At 41.0% G+C, this 22,376-nt stretch overlaps 1 protein-coding gene across 5 annotated transcripts in view; it reads left to right on the forward strand.

The window, feature by feature from the left end:
- Nucleotides 1-339: 339 nt before the first annotated feature.
- UQCC1 (ubiquinol-cytochrome c reductase complex assembly factor 1) overlaps nt 340-22,376 on the forward strand; it is a 40,623-nt gene continuing 18,586 nt past the window's right edge. Inside the window, exons 1-6 of one of the 5 annotated variants that reach the window (XM_081864802.1) lie at nt 340-499; nt 2,367-2,471; nt 4,095-4,199; nt 9,577-9,684; nt 15,324-15,396; nt 18,597-18,654. In XM_081864802.1, coding sequence (XP_081720928.1) covers nt 476-499; nt 2,367-2,471; nt 4,095-4,199; nt 9,577-9,684; nt 15,324-15,396; nt 18,597-18,654 — 473 coding nt within the window. In that variant the 5' untranslated portion in view covers nt 340-475. Of the gene's footprint in view, nt 500-757; nt 806-2,366; nt 2,472-3,809; nt 3,866-4,094; nt 4,200-4,429; nt 4,471-6,692; nt 6,838-9,576; nt 9,685-15,323; nt 15,397-18,596; nt 18,655-22,376 lie in introns of those variants that run through there. The other 4 variants (XM_081864803.1, XM_081864801.1, XM_081864805.1 and 1 more) reach the window with 4 other exon arrangements.

Genomic DNA, 22,376 nt, shown 5'->3' on the forward strand with positions numbered 1-22,376 from the left:
TTTTGGGGGGGGCCAAAAGAGTGGGGCCCTAAACTATAGCTTGTTTAGCTTATACGTAAATCCAGCACTGCTAGAAAGCACCTTCCTCACCATACATCAAGTTTCCGAGGCTTTACGGGGAACAGATTTTGAGGATAAAATTAAAAGAAACCTTCACGGCGTTTCCCAATAGCCAGCCCCCCCCCTCACCCCCTACGGAAAGTCTCCTGGCTTCCCCATAATAAATACGAGCTGCCCCACAGGCACAGGTCGCCCCTATGGCAGCTCCCGCAAATACAGCTCCGTTATTACGCCCCTGGCGCAAAACTACCATCGAGGCTACGAAGTAGCTTCTTCAGGCGCATGCCCCGCCGCCCCCGGCCAGACAGGCTCCGCGAGAGCATCCCGGGGGGACTAGGTGGCGGCGCCGGCATCGGATGAAGGAGCGGAAGCACTTTGAAGTTTGGCGGAAGCGGAAGCTCGTCCTTGAAGGATTATGGCGGCGCTGGTGAGGGTTGTGGTGAGTGAGGTTGGCGGCTGCCTTCGCGAGCTCGGCGTGCCGGCACCGCTCTCTCGGCCTGCAGGGCCCGAGGGAGAGGGCTGGGGAGGCCGGCTTCGGGCAGCCTCTCCGGGGCCATGGGCTTGAGCCAGGCAAGGGCGCGGGGTGGGCGTGTGTTGCGGGGGGGGGGGAGAGAAGGGTCCGCAGGGGGCTGTCGGTGGGCAGCCCCGCAAGCTGCGACCCGGTTGGCGATGGGAAGGCTGAGGAAATCGGGAGCGGGGGTTCCTGCTGCCCATGGAAGGCTTTGCCCTTGGAGGCTTCGGCGAGGTGACAGACGTTGCTGTGGGAAGGACGAAAGCGCCGTAGCTGCTCCTGTTGGGACCCGTCGTAGAAAGGCCAAAGCATCACCGGCCTTCCCAGAATTAGGCATAAAATTATTAGTTCCATTTATGTCCCACCTTTTTCTCCAGAGAGCTCAAGGTGGCATACATAGTCCCCCCCCCATAGTTAATCCCCACAACAACCCTGTGAGGTAGGTTAGGTTGAGAGATGGTGACTGACCCAAGATCACCCAGTGAGCTTCATGGCTCAGTGGGGAATTTGAAGCCTGGTCTCCGAGGTCCTAGTCCAACACTAAACATTACAATGCTTGTAAAGTAACTTCAGCAGCTGAGGCAGAAACTCTGATTGTATAACCAGGATCTTCAGCTCTTAAATTTAATAGTCTGGCTCATGCTCTGTCATAATTAGTAGTACAGTAGTGCTATTTTTTAAATATTTGTAATGGCAATGGAGGTGGGCTCTGAGTCAAAGCTCTTTGCAGAGATGGTCTTGACTTAAGCGCCACATTTTTCAGCTCTGTTTTCACTGCACCATTTCATGCCTGGTTCTCTGTGTCTGTATGGCTTAAATCAGAAATGGGGCATACGTGTCAGCTGGAGAGCTGTATATCCTTCTGGGCCACCTTCTGAGAGCTGTGTGCCAGTGGTGGAAAGGGCCAGAGGCAAATGTGGGGAGAGCAACACATAGAGAGTTTATATTTGTAAACACCCACCCACCCCTCCATTCAGGGAAGCAAGAAGCATTATCAGAGTTCAAACACATATTCCAGCCAAGCAAAGACATTTGGGGTATGAAACAGGGCTGGTGAGGTGTGAGTCTGGGGAGAGTCATATTAATGGCCAAGGCTCCCCACTCCTGGCTTAAACCTAAAGAATAGGAAGCTAAACCTCTTTTTGGCTTTTCTGCTTGCTTACTAGCAGCAGCCCTTTAAGCCTCATTGTCTGTTATAACATTCTTCTTATGGGCTATGTAGTCAGCAAAAGGACTGGAACTGGAAGGGACATGTGGGTTGATTTATCCAATCTTCTTTGGCCAGGCAGGATCTTTTAGAAATTAAGCCATGTTACCCTGATTATATAATCTAGGATATAATCATTATGTAAGAATAGCAGTGAGCAAGGTGTGGTAAGACACACAATGTCTTGAGGCAGGAAGTAATTTAGACACATGGAGCCAGTTATAATTTCCTGACTTTTGCTTGTATCAGTCATGTAGAATGATTGTGGGTCCTTTTACACTGGGAACCTTTAGTTGTTTTTCTTCATATCTTTGTGATTTTAGTTAAGACTTCATAGTTCTTAGTAGAGAATGTATCAGTTTGCCTGAGCAGTTACTTCTGCATGCCCATTACATATTTGAACTTCTAGCAATATGTTACTTTGAACTATAATTGTTCATACTGAATCGTGCTGAGGAGATACAGAATCTTCAGATGAGCAGCACTTGTGTTTTTACAGTATTATTCAAACATGGGGTTATAGGAAGGTGGGTGTTTGATAATGCTGGTCAAAATAATCATTGCTGATTAGTGGCTATTATTTTATAGACTCATCGAGCTGGAGTACCACAATGGATTGCATTATGCAGTGGATTGATACAAACAACATTAGCTCAGCAACAATGGGGCAGGATGCTCCATGGTACTCTCCAGGTATGATTTTTTTTTAATTGCAAGAATGAGAAATTTGCTAGAGCTTATCGTGGAATTAATAACTGTTCAGTTGTTGTTTTCAGAGCCCTAAGAGAAATGCTTTGCAAATCTGTAGTGGTTCAATGGTTAGTATTTCATAATGGCTATATATTGCTGCCTCTGAATAAAACTTCTGGAGAACATGAGTGTGAGAGTGTTCATCCCCTCATGTCCTGCTTGTGAGCTTCCCACAGGTATTTGGTTGGCCACTGTGGGAACAGAATGCTGGGCTAGATAGGTCTGAGAGCTGATCCAGCAAGTCTACTCTCTAACATTCCAATATTAACTTTCCATGGCTTGTATTTACTCTTTTATTTCAGGGAACTGAATAGTTTGAGCCAGGTGTGACTTGCCATTGCTAGTATTTACCCTTTCTCGGGGCCCAGCGTGATATATACAATATGGAACATTACTCCTTGCAAAACAGATGAAATATTGAGTGTAATTCTTTAGGCTTACAGCTCTCCTCAGTGGTTTTATGGGTGCACTAACTGGAAATGGTATCAGACTAAAGCCTTGTGTCAGAAAGACAGTCTAAAGGAAAGCTGTGTGGCTGCTCATCATTTGCTTTAGCCTATGAGTGCCTCAAGGATATGGGACAGTTATCAATATTTTAAATGGTCTGACATGGGTATTTGCTATTTGAATGTTGATGAAATAGGAAGTAAATAATAAATACCATAGGCTCTATACCACATCCAAGCATATACAAAAGGGATTTTGGTTCAAAAGATACAGTGGTGACCCGCAAGACGAATGCCTCGCAAGACGGAAAACTCGCTAGACGAAAGAGTTTTCCGTTTTGGAGGTGCTTCGCAAAACGAATTTCCTATGGGCTTGCTTTGCAAGACGAAAATGTCTTGCAAGTTCCTGCAGGTTTTTTTTCCTCCCCCCTTTTGCTAAGCCGCTTATCCGCTTATCCTAAAAGCCACTAAAAGCTGCTAAACCGCTAATAGCGCTAATCCGCTAAGCCGTCAATGGGCTTGCTTCGCAAGACGAAAAAACCGCTAGACGAAGAGACTCGCGGAACAGATTCTTTTCGTCTTGCAAGGCACCACTGTAATGAGGAATGCAGACTTTTCAGTTTCATTGAGATAACTTTTACTGTAATTGTTCCCAGTTGCTGGGAATCACAAGAAGGGAGAGTGCTGTTGTGTGAAGATTCTGCTTGCAGATTTCCTATGGGTATCTGGTTGGCCACTGTAAAAACAGGATGTTGGAAAAGATGGGCCTTTGGCCTGATCCATCAGGCTCTTCTTATGTTTTTAAGAGATTCCTGATAGTTGCAATATTTCTTAGGTCCAGGGTATGTGGTGTCTTCATGACCTTTTCATCTTTTCTGGTGTATGAAGCTGGTAAGTTTAGAAGGCCAAGGCAATGTAACTCTTTCCTTCTGTATTTGCCACTTTTCTTCATCTGTGCTCATGTGTATAATAAACCTGATAACTCTGCAAGTCTATGATCTGAAATTCTTCCATAGGGAAACACTAATGTGTAATTTGTGTGCCTAATTGTATGATCCAGTGTTGCCCTTCTATACTACTATTTTTTATGCTTGGTTATTTCTCTTTGTTGTTTTATCAGAGACGCAAGAATGGCCAGTCACAACTAACCCAAGTTTGCTGTGGATTAATACAAACCATTGGTATAGTAAAGCAGCCAAACAGAACACTTCATCACACAAACAAGGTCAGACCAAAGTGAAGTCTTGTATTTCAGAAATGCTGTCTGCCCCTATTGAACTAGGACTGTGGTTCTATTGGGGGTTGGGATTTTTTGAGTTAACAGGTTTCAAGCAAAACTTTAAATGCACAGTCTTTGTTGTCTTATTATGCAGGAGAAGCATTAAATCCCAGAGTAATCTGAGGAAGTGACACCTGCTGAAACTGGCAGAATACTTTCAATGATTCAGACAAATTCATGGAAGATCTTAAATGGCTATAAACCAGAATGCTAAGGGGTGAGATGGCACAAATAGGGTACTAAGTTATTCTGACTACTAAGATCCACAAGGAAGAAAAATGAGATTGCTTTTTATACTACAATTTTTTATGCATTCAAAATCAGAGTGGGCAAATGATCTCTGAGAACTGTTTTTAGTTGCATCTTGCATAGCATCTTGTCTGATTCAGCTAATAGCTATCCAAAGCAATTCTTATGTCAACGTATCTTTATTGTGCCTGATGGTGTTTGTGATTTAATTTAATTATATATGCCCTCTTACCAAAGGGGCCCAGGGTGGCAGGCGTAGCAATGATAAAACATTTTTTTAAAAAACAACTAAAACCATTCTTTTAAGTTACGGGGGGGAAATATATTGAAAAGCTTAAAAATTCTTATCTGCTGATCTCATGGCTACCAGGCTGATATTTTAAGCAATTTAAAAAAAAAATCCTGTAGATTTGCTATCACACACACCATGGCATGAGCTATTTTTGCACCTTGGTAAATTCATAATGTACACTAGGTATAATCCTCTTGCCCGTTTGTGGGGAGATATAAGGCTAAGAATCTTGTCACTAGGGTTCTACTGCTCCTTTTTCTAGATTTGGAGGTGTGCAGTAGAAATGACTTGGCTTGTAGTCTGTTGAAGCCAGCCATATGGCATGGCCCACATATATCCCAAATTCCTTTGGTGTGTGAAAGTCCGTATGCTTTCTATGCCATATTCTGTGAGGAGGGTTAACAGATTGGGAGAATAAAGCAAAAGGGGGAAGGAGACTGAATGACCAAAAAGTTGTGAGCACTGGTGTAGAGGAGGGGAAACACTGACAAGGGAGTGCTAAATTGCAGTTACCGACGTAAGCCGGCTTTGCAAAAAAATATATATATATATATTTTTTAAAGACACAAAAATGGTTTCTAGCTTGTCAGCCCACATGTACCTGTGCTAATAATTTGCGGCACTTGGGCTTGAAACAACAAACCCCAAACACTCTTTAACAATGGGCACAACTTGCTGTTGTCAAGTTGCCTGAAGCGAATAGTTGATTCTTCCTCCTCTCCATACTGGGTGAGTGGTTTCTCAACAACCTGGAATAATCATAGCCAGTACTTTTTAAAAAAAATTAAAAAATCATCTGACTAAACCTAATCTGGAAAGTAGTTTAGGAAGTGCTTGAGATGCAGTTACAAAATTTTGGTCCTGAGTATGTCCGTTTTCACTCAGCTGCCTTTGAGACATTAATTGTGAGTTAGGTTATGTCACATGCTAAGGGCCCTGCATAGTAATTCAGATACATAAGCTGTTAAATATTGAAGCAGTTTCACAGCTAAATGCACACTGTATTTCACTTGTTCATCTGGTTGAATACTTTTTTAAAAAGCCAAGTTGGCAAGCTTCACAGCTGGAACAGGCCCATATATTTCTCTAGCCCCACCTCCTCACCTTTCCTCTTTCCAGAATGTAAAGAAAATGTCAGACTGGGTTTTCTCTTAACTTCTTACTCTTTATGAAAACATGAAAAGTGTTTTCTATCTTGGTGACAGGGATGGGTGATGTTTTTCAAGCCAAGGACTGCATTCCCTTGTAGCTAACTTTCTGGGGGCTGGTGTCAAAAGTAGGTGAGGCTACAGCCATTCAGTTCATTTATTTTCTCACACACCTATACACAGGCATGCATTACTTACTCACTCTCTCTCTCTTTCTTTCTCTCTCTCTCTCTCTCTCTCTCTCACACACACACACACCCCCTTCACAATCACATGCCCTAGTTATTCTCTCACACACCCATCCCCACACAAGCATTTTGTTCTTTTCATATTGTCTCACATCATTAATCATCCCAGATCCACTGCCTTCAGTTAATCTATTCCCCCATCCATATTGTAAACATAAGGGTGGGCATATTGTCAGCCACTTAATAGGTAAACTGTGGGGTGCAGGAGGGGACAAAGTGGGGCTGGTAAGGGTAAAGAGCCAAGGAGAGGTGTCTCTCAAGGAGAGTCAAAGTCCTAATAGAGAGGCCCTGAGGGCCACATCTGGCCTGTGAGTCATAGGTTCTGCCCCCTGACTTATGATTTGTTCAACTTGGGGGGCACTACAATAATTGTCTGAAGAGGCTCATATCTACAGTAAGAAACCAACATGGGGAATTAAGAAATGAGGTGTATGCCTAATTGTAGAGCCTACTGCTGTGATTTATTTTCATAGTTTTGTTGTTGTTATTGGATCTTCATTAGGAAACCCTCTAGTGTGAGGGCCATCCATCCAGTGTCCTTGATGCCTGTCGAAGACTACTTGGCTCAGAGAGATGCACCCATGGAGTATCTTCACAGAAAAAGGGAGCAGTATGGGCAGGGACAGGGCACTTCATATGTACACTTTGTAAGTGGCTCAGTTGCTCCAGGCAGCTGCCAGCATCAATCCACCATCTCCTGCAATGACAGTAGCAGAGCTAGCTGTTGAAGACACTTTAGTCAGTATGTCCACTAACTTATATGACAAGGTATTATCAGGATACTTTAGTTTATTGTTCATTTTAATTACTTTTTATTATTTATATATATGTTTTTAACTTCTATCAATCATTTTAATTTAATATATTAATTTTTTTGTGAGCCGTTTTGAGATTTTATTACAATCAAATAATATAAGCATTTTGTTAAATAAAATAAATAATTGTTTAGGTGTACCATTTCTAGAGGGTAGATATGGACAATGTCTGCTTTCCTTACCCTGGAATTGCAGATCACATTGACTATTCATCAGAAACACTTGTATTTCGGACCATCACACGGCTTCACATACTGCCATATCCTCTTAGAAAACAAATAAATGGTCTTGTGTGCTATGCTTACATGCCAAAGGGAATCTTTGCTGCTTACAAAAAAAGTCACCATGCTGTGTTTTTCTTGTTTTTATTACAGTGGTGCCTCGCAAGACGAAATTAATTCGTTCCGCAAGTTTTTTCTTCTTGCGAGTTTTTCGTCTTGCGAAGCACGGTTTCCCATAGGAATGCATTGAAAATCAATTAATGCGTTCCTATGGAGACCACTTGCCAGGCTGGCGGTGCGGAGAAGGGCTTTTCTCCCCACCGCAAGCCTTCAGGACAGGTACGGGAACAGAGGGGAAGGCGTGCAGCGCTTCTCCTCTGTTCCCGGGGCTTGCGGTGGGAGGAGGGTTTTTCCTCCCCACGCCAACATTCAGAACAGCATTCTGAAAGTTGGCGGTGGGAAGGAAAACCCTCCTCCCACCGCAAGTCTTCAGGACAGCCATCCGAAGGCTGGCGCGGGGAGAAGGTCTCTCCGCCCCACCGCCAGCCATCGGAGCAGCCTTCCGAAGGCTGCCGGTGGGGCGGAGAGACCTCCTCCCGCCGCCAGCCTTCGGAGCAGCCTTCCGAAGGCTGGCGGCGGGAGGAGGTCTCTCCGCCCCACCGCCAGCCTTCGGAGGAGGTCGGAGGACAGTGGGGAAGACGCGCTGCGCTTCCCCGCTGTCCCGGAGATTTCCCTATGGGCTTTTGTCTTGCGAAGGAAGCCCATAGGGAAATTCGTTTTGCGAAGCGCCTCCAAAACGGAAAACCCTTTTGTCTAGTGGGTTTTCCGTCTTGCGAGGCGTTCGTCTTGCGGGGCACCACTGTACAAGACATGAAAACAGATAAAATGTATCTCAGAGTAGATACATTTGAACTGCTTAATATCTTTATACCATATTCTTTCATGCTTTTCTTCTGAAGCGGCGCCCATGAAACTACTAACCTCGAAAGACTTGAAGTCTATTATGGTATTTAGACTGATGAAAAGAGAGCTCAAGAGTTTGGGTAGACAATTTGAAAATGTAGTGAACTGAATATTCTTAAAAGAGGAGTCTATTCCAGAATGCATTATCACATGTGCTTAGTGGCAAACAATTTGCTTCACCTTTTTTCAGGTCTGAATTGAACCTAAGGTATTCTCATTTTAACTTGTGATAGTTTAAGGCATATAAAATTAACAACTGCAAAGTTCTTAACAGTCTTCTAGAAGGAAGAGCATATACAATGTACTATGTGAACTACATTTCAGAGCCCAGTTCCTTTTACACACACGTTAGGATTTTTAATGAAGTTCTTGTATGCTGCTATTAGTAGGCAATATAATGCTAGTTTTAAAGGGACAAATAAGCATTTAACAGTAAAAGTTGTTAAGATAAAACTTAACTGTACAGGAATAAGCTATTTTGTAAGATCTTCCATCTCCGATTGTTCATTTCAGGGTTGTGAAAGTAGATTTAGACAGCGATCAGCAACCTCTCATCCTGACTTATAGCTATAGGTATATCCATGAATTTGTCGAATCTTGTTTTTCATGTTGCATATAGTGATTTTGGTCATGGATTTCTCTATTTCTTTAAAGTGCCAGCCTCACATTGGCTTCTTCAAGTTCATGTAAGCATAAATTAACTGGTTAATTAGAACAGGAAGGCCAAATGTGTTGCCAATAATATATTATCTCATAGGGTTGGACATCTTATTTCTCATAGGCAACCATGTGGCCTTCATTCCTAACTCTCTTCAACTAGTCCAGCCCCCAGTTGGAACACAGAGTTACTGCTGCAGACCATGCTCTGTGGTTTTTATGTGTTCCCATGTTAGGAACAATGGTTGTTTTTTTACGGCTTAAGAATATTATTGAAGTGACAAAGGTAATCAGAAACATTGTTTTTATTGTCATGTAATGGCTTTGATTTCTTCCCAACAATGTGGAAAGATCATGTTTTCCCACCTCGTGGGATACACTTATCCCATCTTCAGGACTACTGGAGGTCCACAAACGTGTATAACATGTAAATGTGATATAGAAGCATAAAGTCTAACACAGACGAGCCCACATTGCACAGTCACTTACACCGCCAAGGCTACACAGACACCGGATTTCACATTTGTGTGGCCTGGTCAAATAGGACCATGCATATGGCAGATAGGCATGGCAGCCTTCACCTCCTACTCCAGATTGGCCTGGCCTGGACAATACCTTTCCTCCAACATGTGAAGCATCCCTTTTGGCTTAATGTAGCTTTAATTTGCAGACAGTGCTTTGGTGATTAAGATGTGACTCCTGTTAACACATTTCTTTGCTTTTATTATAGGTTTTTACAGCCAAAGATTCCCCTCAGCCATCTGAAGAGAAAGTAGGTGCTTTCACGAAGATAATAGAAGCAATGGGTTTCACAGGACCACTAAAATATAACAAATGGGTAAAACATTCATCTTGTTTTCAGTGGCTCTAAATCAGGAAGGACTACCAGAATAAAGTAGTTCAAACTTCTGCTTACAAGCACATGTCTGAATGTCTTTTACGGTGCAATCCTACGTATGTCTGCTTAGAAGGAAGTCCCCCTGAGTACAGTAGGGACTGACTCTCAGGTACACATCTGTAGGATTGCAATGCTACTTCATATTTGTATCTGAATGGCTAAAAGCTTGTGTATGTGTGGATTTCAGCCATTTATAGTGGACTGGCTGGACATTTGTGTCACATTTTCTGGTGGAACTACCATCTGATTTATTTATTGATATTCCACTTAATCCCAGAGTGTCTTACAGCAGTTTTTTTTCTTATTATCAATATGTCTGACCCCCCCATGGGCTCAAAGGCACTAAAAGTCTTTCGGTGAAAAAAGGCCAAATGAAGTAAAAATACATTATAAACATAAAATATGTCTAAAGCAACAACAGAGCTCATATCTCACCTTGAATGACCTGTCTGAAAATACATTGAAAGGATGGGGTGGGGGTGTACCCTGTGTTATTTGTGACTTGCTAAATTTGTTAAAGAGGCTGGGAAAGGGGGCAGTTCCGGGTGTGGTGGTGATGGTATCTCTTGAGCTTTGTCCAGGAGATAGATTGATCTTCACCCCCCAGCCTCTGGAATGCTCCTCTTCCAGCAGCAAATGCACCAGCTGCTTTTGTTTTGAAGCTTTATTTTTAATTTCAGTTCCTTTTAGTCTTCTCCTGTGTGCGTATTTTATTTTATTAAAAGATTTATAGACCTCCTTTCAGGGTAGTTGCCATGACAAGGTAGTGTACAGTGAAATAACACAATAAATATAATATAAAAAGCACTGCAGTAAAATTTTATCCAGATACAACAATTAATCAAAATTAGATTAGATGAAAACATCTCAAGAGCATAGAGTGGTACCTCAGGTTACATACGCTTCAGGTTACATACGCTTCAGGTTACAGACTCCGCTAACCCAGAAATAGTGCTTCAGGTTAAGAACTCTGTTTCAGGATGAGAACAGAAATTGTGCTGCGGCGGCAGCAGGAGGCCACATTACCTAAAGTGGTGCTTCAGGTTAAGAACAGTTTCAGGTTAAGAACGGACCTCCGGAACGAATTAAGTACTTAACCCAAGGTACCACTGTATACTGATGTTACACAACAAAATAACTGTCTGCCAACCCATCTCTACAATCACTGATTTGATAAGCCTGTTGATCTTTTAAGATGTTATTACTTGAAGATAAGGATAATGCCGCTGGCATTATTGGACCACTTCTGCTGCTGGCCTGGCACCTTACTAACACGGAAAGTTCTCAGAGGGCCCATGTCTAGTAATGACCCCATATACCATCATGGGCTAGTATGAAGCTCCATCCTGGGCCCTGTGAAATTTTGATCTGGCTGGCTTGGATTGCATCGTGATTTTATGTTTTATAGACCTGGATATAGCTGAATCTATAAAAACTGACTGAGCAGATGGTTTGGCTAGCATACATGGGATTCCTTGACTCTCACAAACATTGCATTCCATAGTAAGCACCAACAATAGTGTTCACAAGCAAGCCTATGGTCACTTAGTCTGAGGTCTGGAAATGATTATTCCATCACCTCTCTTGGATTCATTTCATCCACTAACTATCCTCACTGGTTAAAAAAAATCTGCCTCCTTTCTGAGCCCTCCAGATACCAATTTCCTGGGATTTCAACTATGTTTTTAAAGAGAACTAGAAAGTTGTACCTACCTACGTCTAGTGTTATATCAATCAAAAGCACGGTTTATGTTATAGTGCTTCTCTTCAGTACCACAATTCACCCTCCGGCCCATGCTGCCAAGTTGGAATTGGATGTGCTATACTGTCAAACTGCCTATCGAATTGGGATGTGAAAATGGGAGTTTTCACTAAATTAAGCATTTCTATAACTGTCATACTTATAATTTTTCATGTAGTCAAAATACCATAAACATTCCTGTAATATGGAGTTGTTCAATCTGTAAAATTAAATACTATTTCTTTAAAGGAAGGTTCTTAAAAATAAGTGCTAGATACTTATTTGAGCTGGTCTTCTTGAAAGAACTAAGAATCTTATGAGAACTAAAAGCTTAGCTTCTACGCCTGCACCAACTATCAGAAATTTTACAAAGGCAGATGGAAGTAAAATCTAGATGTTTGCTGTTCTAATTACTGTACTTGAGGGAAAACATGGTAGAAGATAGTTGGAATGTTAGTATGGTGTCAGAGTGCAACAATACTTTGAGAGGTTATTCGAAAGAAAGCGCACTGAAGTTACTTGTCAGTTATTACAGTTCCATTTGGGATTAATTTTTCCAGTTCCATAACTCTACTACTGAACTTAGTAGTGGAGCAAGAAGGGCCTATACAGTGGTACCTCGGTTTATGAACTTAATCCGTTCCAGAAGTACGTTCTTAAACCAAAGCCATTTTTAAACTGAGGCATGCTTTCCCTAATGAGGTCTCCCGCTGCCGGTCCCCTTCTACCATTTGGCTTCTGTTCTTAGACCGAGGTAAAATCCACTAACCAGAACACTACTTCCGGTTTTGCGGAGTTCTTATACCAAACAGTTCGTAAACAGGGCTGATCTTAAAATGAGGTACCACTGTACTACTAGCCTGCTTGCTGTTACTGTGACACAGATCACGGTTCAGGTAATGAGTATAGGCATTCTTTTCAAGATCATTCAGGACTTAAAATGTAAGAACCAGAACCTTGGATTGGGCCTGGAAATGAACTGGCAACCAGTGCAACTGATACAATATCAGTGTAGTATGTTCTGACTATACCCACCTGTAACCGGTTGGTTACACTTTGTTCCAGCTGAGGTTTCCCACCCATCTTCAAAGGCAGCCCCATGTAGAACATTACAGTAGTCCATCTGGATGTGACAAATGCATGAATGACTGAGGCGAGATCTGAGCTCTCTTTACATAGGGTTGCAGTTGGAGTACCAGCCTAAGCTACCATCACCACCAGAACTTTCCCAGACAGCAATAATTCCGGAAATACCGACTAACTGCCAACTGATCCTTTAGGTTTAGTGCAACAGTGTCAAGGACAGGCTGAAAAGCTCTATACAAAGGTGTCTACTGTCCCACCCACAGTACCTGTGTCATATCTGGATTAAGCTTCTCCCTCATTCTCCCCAAATGGTTTAGGAGCTCCACAGTCTCCTCAGAATAAGCTTGCAGAAGAGAAAAATGACTTCTCCCTGTGGCTTCATATAGATAATTCACATAGCAATATGGTTAGCAATATGTTTTAGATATAACTTGAGTTATTCTGCCTGCCTATCAGCTACCTTGATTCCATTGTTGTGTCTGGTGATTTAGTACACATGGATTCTTTTTTTCCTTCCTTTGCAAGTGCAGCTTAAATTCAGGGTTCATATGGAAAGGAAGATTTTTTTCCTTAATGGAGCCAATCCCAGCAATTATTGAATTTGGAACCAAATTTAAAATGTGCTAAATACAAGTCCCATTTGCAGAAGAATGATCAGGAGTGCACTCCGACACTCCTTTTTGTTCTTTGTACCCACAGCTTTACCTTGATGTCACATGCGTGTAGCTGAGGAGAAATGGATTTACATACCAAATGAGGACCCCTGGCAGGCCTGGTTTGCCCCATGGGCCAGGTGTTCCCTATGCTTGCCCTATAGGAAGCTGCCTTATACCAGATCAGACATTTTTGGCCCATATAGTCTTGCATTGCCTCATCTGACTTATATTGGCTCTCTAGGGATGTTGGCCAGGGTCTTTCACATTACACACAACCTGACACTTTTAGCTGGCGATGGCAGGGATTACATTTGGGTTCTTGTTTCATACTAAGCATGTGTGCTTCCACTTTTACTGCCAACAACACAGGAAAAAAAAAAGAATGTCAACTAGTTCACTAAATAGCACCTGGATTTCTGGGTGCTTCTGCGACCTTGTGAGATGCGGTTTAAATAAATACTTGGCCAATCAAATTGGAACTAAAGAGCCCAATCTAGATTCTGGAATATAGCATTAGGCTCTGGGCTTCTAGCAGCAGCACAAAGGGACTCCTTGTGCTTTTGAATCCTTTGGCTCTGGTTCTCCAAAAAAAAAAAAAAAAAGAGGTCTACATAGCACAGGAATGCCAACACAAGGGGCTTAAAAAAATCTGGAGTGGGTGGAGCCTGAGCTAATGCCAGAGCACACTTTTGCTGTAGTGAAGAAGTGAGTTTTGTATTTCAGCAACTGAGTCAGAGGTTTTCTCATCTGCTTCTCTTGCACATCTTGTGCTTGCACTGCAACAAGTATAATAGGGAATAGAATGGGGCTGAATCTTGTGGGGTGATTTGCATAGGGTGAAGATCCTCAGTCCATCTTTTGTATACGTGCATTCATTGAGCCTAGTACTCAAAACTGCACAGAGCATTTGCTCCTTCACATGTGCCATATATTCTCTGATATGTTGTCATTGTGGGCTCATTCAGCTTATTTTCCAGATGATCTTTGTTTTCATTATAATTTCCTTTATGGGCCCTTTGAGGGTCTTTTTCTCTTGCTGCTCTTGCTTTTTCCCAGATCTGAGATGGAGTAGTATTGAGCGTCCTGCTCTTTCTTTGTCTTTATTTTAACTTTGCAGAGGCTCACCAGAAACCTGTCTGGAAATTGGCTTGCAGTCTTCTACACTGTTGTTTGTTTTAAAAAACACACAAAAAATCCTGGTCTAGACAAGTTGGAGTTCTTAGAAAGGGGAAGGGTTAGGATTAGAGGACCTGAAGAACTAATTAATCAATTGCTATAATTTTTACTGCCCAAGAAATTGTTAGTGTAAATAATAAATTGGTTAGTCATAATTTCCAGGACTGAAAAGAGATGGTGGCTACTAGCCAGTATAAGTTTAAGAATATTGCCAGCCCAACAAAATATCATTCTGTGGCAGGAAAATCCAGTAAACAGAATGTGTTTCTTGACTTAAGAACATGGAACTGTGTCAAATCTTATTGGCGGAGTAGAAAAAAATATTGGCTGGAATATTGACTAATGTGTCAATGTATAAATGGTATACATGAAACGAGACCTTGGAAGGGCTAGTCTTAGAAGTGAGTACAGTATGCAAATATTTTTTCATTTATGAACTTACTCATCAGATCTCCATATAATGGAATGAAACAGCAAACACATTAGAAAACAGTATTGCCCATGATTGTCTTTAACAGGAATTTAGATGGCCTAAATGTGTGAAGAGCTGAAATGCATGCAAAAAACCTTGACAGATATTGATAAAAATGGTGCACTGCTGACTAGACAGTTTGAGCATTTGGAGTCATCGATATGATAACCCAAAAGTTAATTTAGTATTTTGGTTTGTTTTCAGTATGGGAGAGTGCTTCACAGTTAAATAGCAACAAACATAGCACAATAATATAAGTATCTCAGAAGACTGAAGGCCATCTCCACAATTATTTATGCAAATGTTTTAAGGTAGCCAGACTATTTTATTACACTCCCTAAACAAATGTATAGTTTTGATAGCAGAAGAAGTGTATTTGGTGTGATTAATGAAAACACTCACATTATGCATGTTGTGAGTACTAAAAGCAATTGTTTTTCCTCTCCAGAAAATCAAAATAGCAGCCCTGCGAATGTACACATGCTGTGTGGAGAAAACAGACTATGAGGAATTCTTTAACAGTAAGTTTTCCATCTCTCATCTCTTATTCACTTCTATTACATCCCCACCCTTAGGTTATGGAGGAAGCAGGACAGCCTGCAGCGTGGGTTTAATGCTCAAATTTTGCTTATTTCCTTATAAGTGTGTATGCCTACACTTATTTCTGCCGGTTATAAGGAACAGTTCTTATGAAACAAAGCCCGCTATACAGCCAACATATTGCATATTTAAAAGGAAAAGAAAGAGGTCATTCATATCCAACCTACTCTTTTAAAAAAACCAAATCTTACCAATATGAAAACACTAGTCTTCACTGTCACTGCAGGTAACCTAGGCACTGAGTTTCCTGCCCTGTTGCCACTCCTGTATGCTCAACTTGTTTTTCAACCATCCTATGATCCTTTAATTATTCAAGCACAGAATGGAATGTGAAGCCCATGTTCGGAAGAGAGCTATCATTAATATGGCCCTGCAATAATAATTAATGACTTGGCTGTTAAACAAGAGAGTGGTTTTCAACTAATAGATCAGTGTATAATGAGCAATTGAGTGGACAACCAGAAATCATCAATCCATTTTTCCTCACCTTTCTAGTTTATAATAGAATCAATAAAACCACAAAAACTAAAGAAGTAAACATGTAAAATTAACCAAGTTGCAGACAAAAGGCTTGCCTAATGAATAAAAAATTTCAGAAGGTGGTGAGATGTCACCAGAGAAGGTGTCATATGAATCTCTGAAGATACGGAGTTCTAGAACAGTTGCTGTAACAGAGTTTCCCCACATGTTCCCACTAATCATGCTCAAATGGGGGGAGATGTAGGAAGACCTCTCCCAGTGATTTGGGTAGATTGGCAAGATTGGTAGAAGGAATTGATCCTTTAAGTATCCTTGATGTAGGCTGTTTAGGAAATCTACTAGGCCAGCTTCTCCACCCCATCTTAAGCCATGAAGAGCAAGGATCAAACACACAAGTGGACTACACCAGTTGGGTTCATCATAAGCCTTGCTTGCTGCCACTCTCATCCCTGTAGTTTTTTAATTAATCAAAGCTCCCAGAAACTAGAGAGCCAATCTGGTTCTCACTCATAAGAGTGGATATTTGAGAGTGATAATTTTGAGAGTGATAATCATTTCTCCATTCCAGAGGTCAGCTACAGCTTGAAGGGAGGGGGCCATAGTTCAGTGTTAGAGTACAGTAGTGCCTCGCAAGACGAAAAGAATCTGTTCCGCGAGTCTCTTCGTCTTGCGGTTTTTTCGTCTTGCGAAGCAAGCCCATTAGCGGCTTAGCGGATCAGCTGATAAGCGGCTTAGTGGATCAGCTGATAAGCGGCTTAGCGGCTTAGAAAAAGGGGAGGGAAAGGAAAAAAACCCACAGGAACTTGCAAGACATTTTCGTCTTGCGAAGCAAGCCCATAGGAAATTCGTTTTGCGAAGCACCTCCAAAACGGAAAACCCTTTCGTCTAGCGGGTTTTCCGTCTTGCGAGGCATTCGTCTTGCAGGGCACCACTGTATATGCATCCCAGTTTTAGTCCTTGCCATCTTCAGGTAGGCCTGTTTCCTGTCTGAAACCCTGAAGATCTGCTGTCAGTCTGCATGCAGATGATTTTGAGCTATATGGACCAATCCTCTGAGGCTGAAAAGGGAGCATTCTTTGACAGAACCACCACTAGTCACAGCTGAGAAAATCTCCCAGAGCCATAGGGATACAGTGGGGGTTGTCTTCCTCCTCTGCAGAGGTGAGAAGTCATAGGACACATTTTAAGGCAAGTATATTCATGCTGACAGTTCATGATCTTGGTACTGCATTCTTATGTTAACACCTTGCTCACTCAAAATACAGCATTTGTTGTTTATTTAAAATGTTTATATGCTTAGCTGTGATTCCTGCATTTAGCTATGACTCCTGCATTGCAGGGGTTTGGACTAGATGAACCTTGAGGTTCCTCTCAGCTCCACAATTCTGTGATTCTACGATTCTCCAGTTTAAGAAAAACCAAAGTAGACTCCGACAATAAAATAGCAAACAAAATTAAACTTAAAATGCACATGAAGCAATAGAAGCACAGGAGAGTATTAAGTCTAGCAGAACCATTGGTTTAAAACAGCTTTGGTAACATGCTGAAAAGCCTGGGCAAATATGCTGGAAAAGACATGAGACTGGGTACCAGGCAAAAGTCCTTCAAGAGGGCATTCCACATAATGGGTGATAAAACTGCCTCTGCCTGGTAATCACCTAATTTCAGGAGATAGGAACTTAGAGAAGGGCCTTCATATAATGTAAAATTTGGGCAGGCTTGTGTGGTCAAGTGTCTTGAGTCCTAAGCCATTAAATGCCCTTGAACTGTTCCTGGAAATATACTGCAGCCACTACAGTTATTTAAGAAGTGATCCTAGTTAGTAGCCTAGTTCTTCAATTGTCCAGTAACAAAAGTTTCCAAAAAGTCTTAAAAAGCACTACAGCACATTGCAATAATATAGATGAGAAGTTACCAGGGTGTGGATAGCTGCTGCCCATTTTTTGTTTGTTTGTTTTAAAGACAGGCTGTAGCCATGGGCATAGCCAGGATTTATTTTAAGGGGGAGGCAGGCTTTATGCTGGGGGGGGGGGGCAAAATCAAAATACCTGCAATACAATCAGGCAGCTAGTTAAGCTTTCTGTTTATTTACTTAATGGGGTACAGCTGCACCCCTGTGGCTACGCCCATGGCTGCAGCTGGTGTATCAGGCTTAACCACTTGAAGCTGCTGCATGCTGTGGGTGCCCCGTGAACCCCCACTGTATCCAGCCCCATCCAGAACAGTTTGGACATCTCCTGTTCTATGAACTGCCCACCAACAGTGAAACAGTGTCATAGGTCAGTCTAAAACCTGATAAGGAGCAATAAGCTGAAGCTCAATCCAGATAGGATGGAGGTTTTGTTGGTGGGCAATTTATCTTCCTTGTGGTATTAACTGCATAGCAAATTATCATTCATTTTTAAACTTTGCATAGGAAGAGATTTGATTTTGTTAGAATATTTATTATTGTATTTTATGTTGTTATTATTTATACCCTGCCCATCTGGCTTGGTTTCCCCTGCCACTCTGGGTGGCTTCCAATACATATAAAAACATAATAAAGCATCAAACATTAAAAAATTCATTTGTGTAAATTCATTTACTTTAAAAAAAAGATTAAAGTAATGGATTTTTAAAATAATTATATATATTTTTTAAGAATTTCAGATGCCTGACACGTTGAACTCATGGTTTTTAGTAGCACAGCTTCACGTCTGGTAAGCAAAACTTTAAAGCTATATTTTCTGCCCCTCAAAAGCTGTATTTTCTGAATTCTGCAACATCTATACCAACTACAGAAGTCTGTCACTGCAAGTGACAAAAATATTGGACTTGTGGGCAGTTTTTTTAAAAAAACAAAGGTCAAAGAAGCCTAATATTTGTAGTTATTTCTAAAGTCTAGTAGGGGGAAGGATATGGCTAGGAATAACTTTAAAATAAATAAATATATAAAGGTTTCATTCACCTTGAATGGAAAGGTCTCTTATTTAGCTGTTATAGGAAAATCTCACATTTACGTAAAAGTGGTTTGAATTGTGAGAACCTGTGGTGATTTTACTTTCTGGTTGTCAGAAGCCTTTAACAAATTATACCATTGACATTTACATTTGCACCTCTAAAATGTACCTACAGATTAAGTGAATGCCAGGTTGGTTGCATGTAGAATATTTAACACCTCAGAAAGTGAGTTTTTCCTTCATTTGTTAAATAACTGGCCAAGAAAAATAATTAGGCAAAATATAGTTTTCATCTAAAGTTACGTGTTTGAAAAGGTCAAAGTGATATAGCAATGATGCAGAAGGAAGGAAATTATTTTTCCAATTGCTTGCCTCTCTGAAAGTTAATAGCACTAGATTTGAGTCTACCAATATAGACGCTCAAAAGGTGTCACCGAACAAAGTGTAACCACATGACCCAGATAGCATGTGTACTTTTTTTCATCTCTCCTTTTCCAAGCTTTCTCAATTACTTCAGGGTTCCAACTGATATTATGAACTTTATTCCAGTGGTGTGTGGTGTTAGCTTACAACAGGCATTCAGAAAATGAGACACCTGAAAGATTAAAGTGTGTATGCATCTCATGAGTGCATTTAAGAAAGCCCCTTATTAGAGCACATCAATCACTGGGTTGGGGAAATAAAGGTGTGACGCAGACATGTGAATCCTGAGCTAATATAGGGTGCTTTGAGGGGATTTTGGTTATGTCCCAAGGTGAACTGGGGATCTGACCAGGTACCTGAAGTAAAGTGAGGTCCCGTGGTGCCTCAGTGATTAAGATGTCTAAAAATGTTGCAGAAATTTTTCTGCTAACAGCAAAACTAATGTATTTAAGCTTACCTTGAAAGGGAAATACTAGGTAGGCTGTGAGGTAAGGGAGAGTAGACACCAGGATGGAAAGCTAAGCGGAATGCTCTCGTGATTGACAGGTCAAGCTTGTAATCAAATGGAATTGTTTTACTTTGACTCTCCAATCTGTGTTCTTGAGGAGGAATGTTGAAGAAAAATAACCTTTGCCGTATATGAGCAAAAGCGCTGGAGCATATATCTATCTTGTTTATTTAATTATTTTTATTTATTTAACAAACTTATATTTCACTTGATTGGAAATAGACTCTCTAAGCGGTTTACAAGAAACAAGCATTAACATTTTAATAAAAGACAAAGTATTTAAAGAATTCAAATACAGTGGAACCTCGGTTTTCGAGCATCTCGGAAGCCGAAGGCCAAATGACAAAAACCAAGAATTAATTGCTTCCATTTTCAAACATGCCTTGGAAGTTGAACAGCTTACGAGGCACATTTCTCCATTTTTTCAATGGAATTTGCAGATCGCCCATTGATCCTCAGTTTTTGAATGTTTCGGAACTCGAACGGTCTTCCAGAACAGATTATGTTCGAAAACCGAGGTTCCACTGTATAATTAAAATCAACAGTTAAGATGAAACAGCTTAAATCATATGCATTCATCACATGCATGTCTGGAAAGACTTGCCTGAACAAAAATGTGTTAATAAGGCGCTGAAAAGAATACAGCAACGGTACCTGCCTGGTGTCAATAGGCAGGGAGTTCAGAAGTGTGAGTGCTGCGAAAATAAAAGATTGTTTCCCCACCCCACTCCCAGTACCTATTTGTTTGTTTGTTTCATGCAATTTATATACCACCTGTAGGGAGGAAAATCAAAGCAGTTTACAAAAATGATAAAACAATGAAATTATCACTAAAAATTTACAGCCATAATTTAAAACATAGAGAAAGTAAAAATCACAATAGACTAAAAAAATAATAACTCATACTAACTTTATGTGATTCCTTTTTTATCTCTCCCCTCCGCCCAACTGCAGCGGCTACCCTTGCTGGAAAACCACAGCTTGTATCCTTCTGAAATTTGTCAGAATTCACTCCCTAATAAGGATATACCATTTCCTTAAATTCCACACACACACCCCCCAAATAAAAGTTACAGATATTTCATTTTGAGTGCAACACAAAAAGTCCCGGAGCGAGTTGCCTGCACTGTGACAGGCTTTATTTATCTCCCCTGGAGCAGGGGCAAGGGGAGCCTTGCTTTTTCTGAAGTGGACTGTGCCTTGGACCCTGCACCAAATTTAAGTTGAAACTGAATCTTGTGGCCAGAAACCAATTTTGCAAGTTGCTTTGGGTTACATTTTGTAAATAAAATTGACAAATAAGTGCAATAAATAATAATAAAAGTAATGATCTTATCCTCTGAATGTTCATTCTTCATTGCTGCTGTTAGACTCACAGAATTGCTAGTAACTAGCTCTGTAGATGGCCATCACAGCAGCCGAAAGCAGCCATGCTAATTGCTGTACTTGTATTTTAAAAGTAAGTGTTGAATGTATTCCAAATATTTCTGGTACCCTTGCAGCCACTTACATCTCAATGATACTTTAATCATTCAAGCTATTATGTGTTGTCTGCATTCACAACTCAGATTGCACTTTGCCCTAAGGCTGAAGATGCCAGGTTGAGGCAGCCCTGTGCTCATCAATTTTATTGTGCAAGCCTCCTTTATGTACCTCTTTCTAAAATGCTGAACAGGAGAGTGGGAAACTGTGATGTTTTATTAGACAGCTCTAGCTGCTTAATGCTGACTAAAATAAAACCCCCAAAACAAAACTGAGGATGGCTATCCCAAGAGATGGATAGTACTCAGAAGCCGTCTTCAGTGGGCAAGTACAAGCCGTGCATTTTGGACACACATCCTACAGCTTGTACACCAACTTGCTCCAGGCTGAGGTGTTGGAAACCAAAGATATCTGAGGACCAAGCTAGTCATTAAATGGATCTTTGCATTTAATTAGCAGGTTTAAAAAAATGCAAATAGCATCAGCTGAAGCATGATAATTATTAGGATTGCAGCAGGTAAGGAGAGGAAGTGCCACCTGAAAGGTTGCTTTTCCTGTTGATACCTGCCTGTAGGTCTGTAAACCACCCTGAGACCTCTGGGTATAGGGCGGCATATAAGTTCAATAAATAAATAAATATCCTCTCTTGAGGGCCTGTTATATGTTCCACAGATATGCGCCCATAGCATAGAATAAACTTGTCCTGTTCATATTTCTAAAGTAATTATCTTTTGAAAATAACATGGATAGTCTTTTTTAAAATCCCAGATATTAATACATCTCTAAAGCAAAACTTCCCTGTACTCAAAATATGGTTTGGTTGTTGAATAATTGAATATATTACAAAACATGACCTTATGGTGAAACAATAAAAAGTTTTGCAGCTGTGTTGATGTAGTTAGAAAATCTAAGAACGTGTGTCATTTAACCTCAAGTGGCAGTTGTTGTAAACGAGGTACTGTTTTTTAAAAAATAAACTCTCCAGATTCCATGACCTCATTCAGGGTGCTGCAACACTGCTCTGTGACAGCACTAAACATCCAAATATACAGCATCTTTTAAAGCGTTG

This window comes from Podarcis erhardii (assembly GCF_964252035.2).
Source record: "Podarcis erhardii genome assembly, chromosome: 6".
Classification (NCBI taxonomy): domain Eukaryota; kingdom Metazoa; phylum Chordata; class Lepidosauria; order Squamata; family Lacertidae; genus Podarcis; species Podarcis erhardii.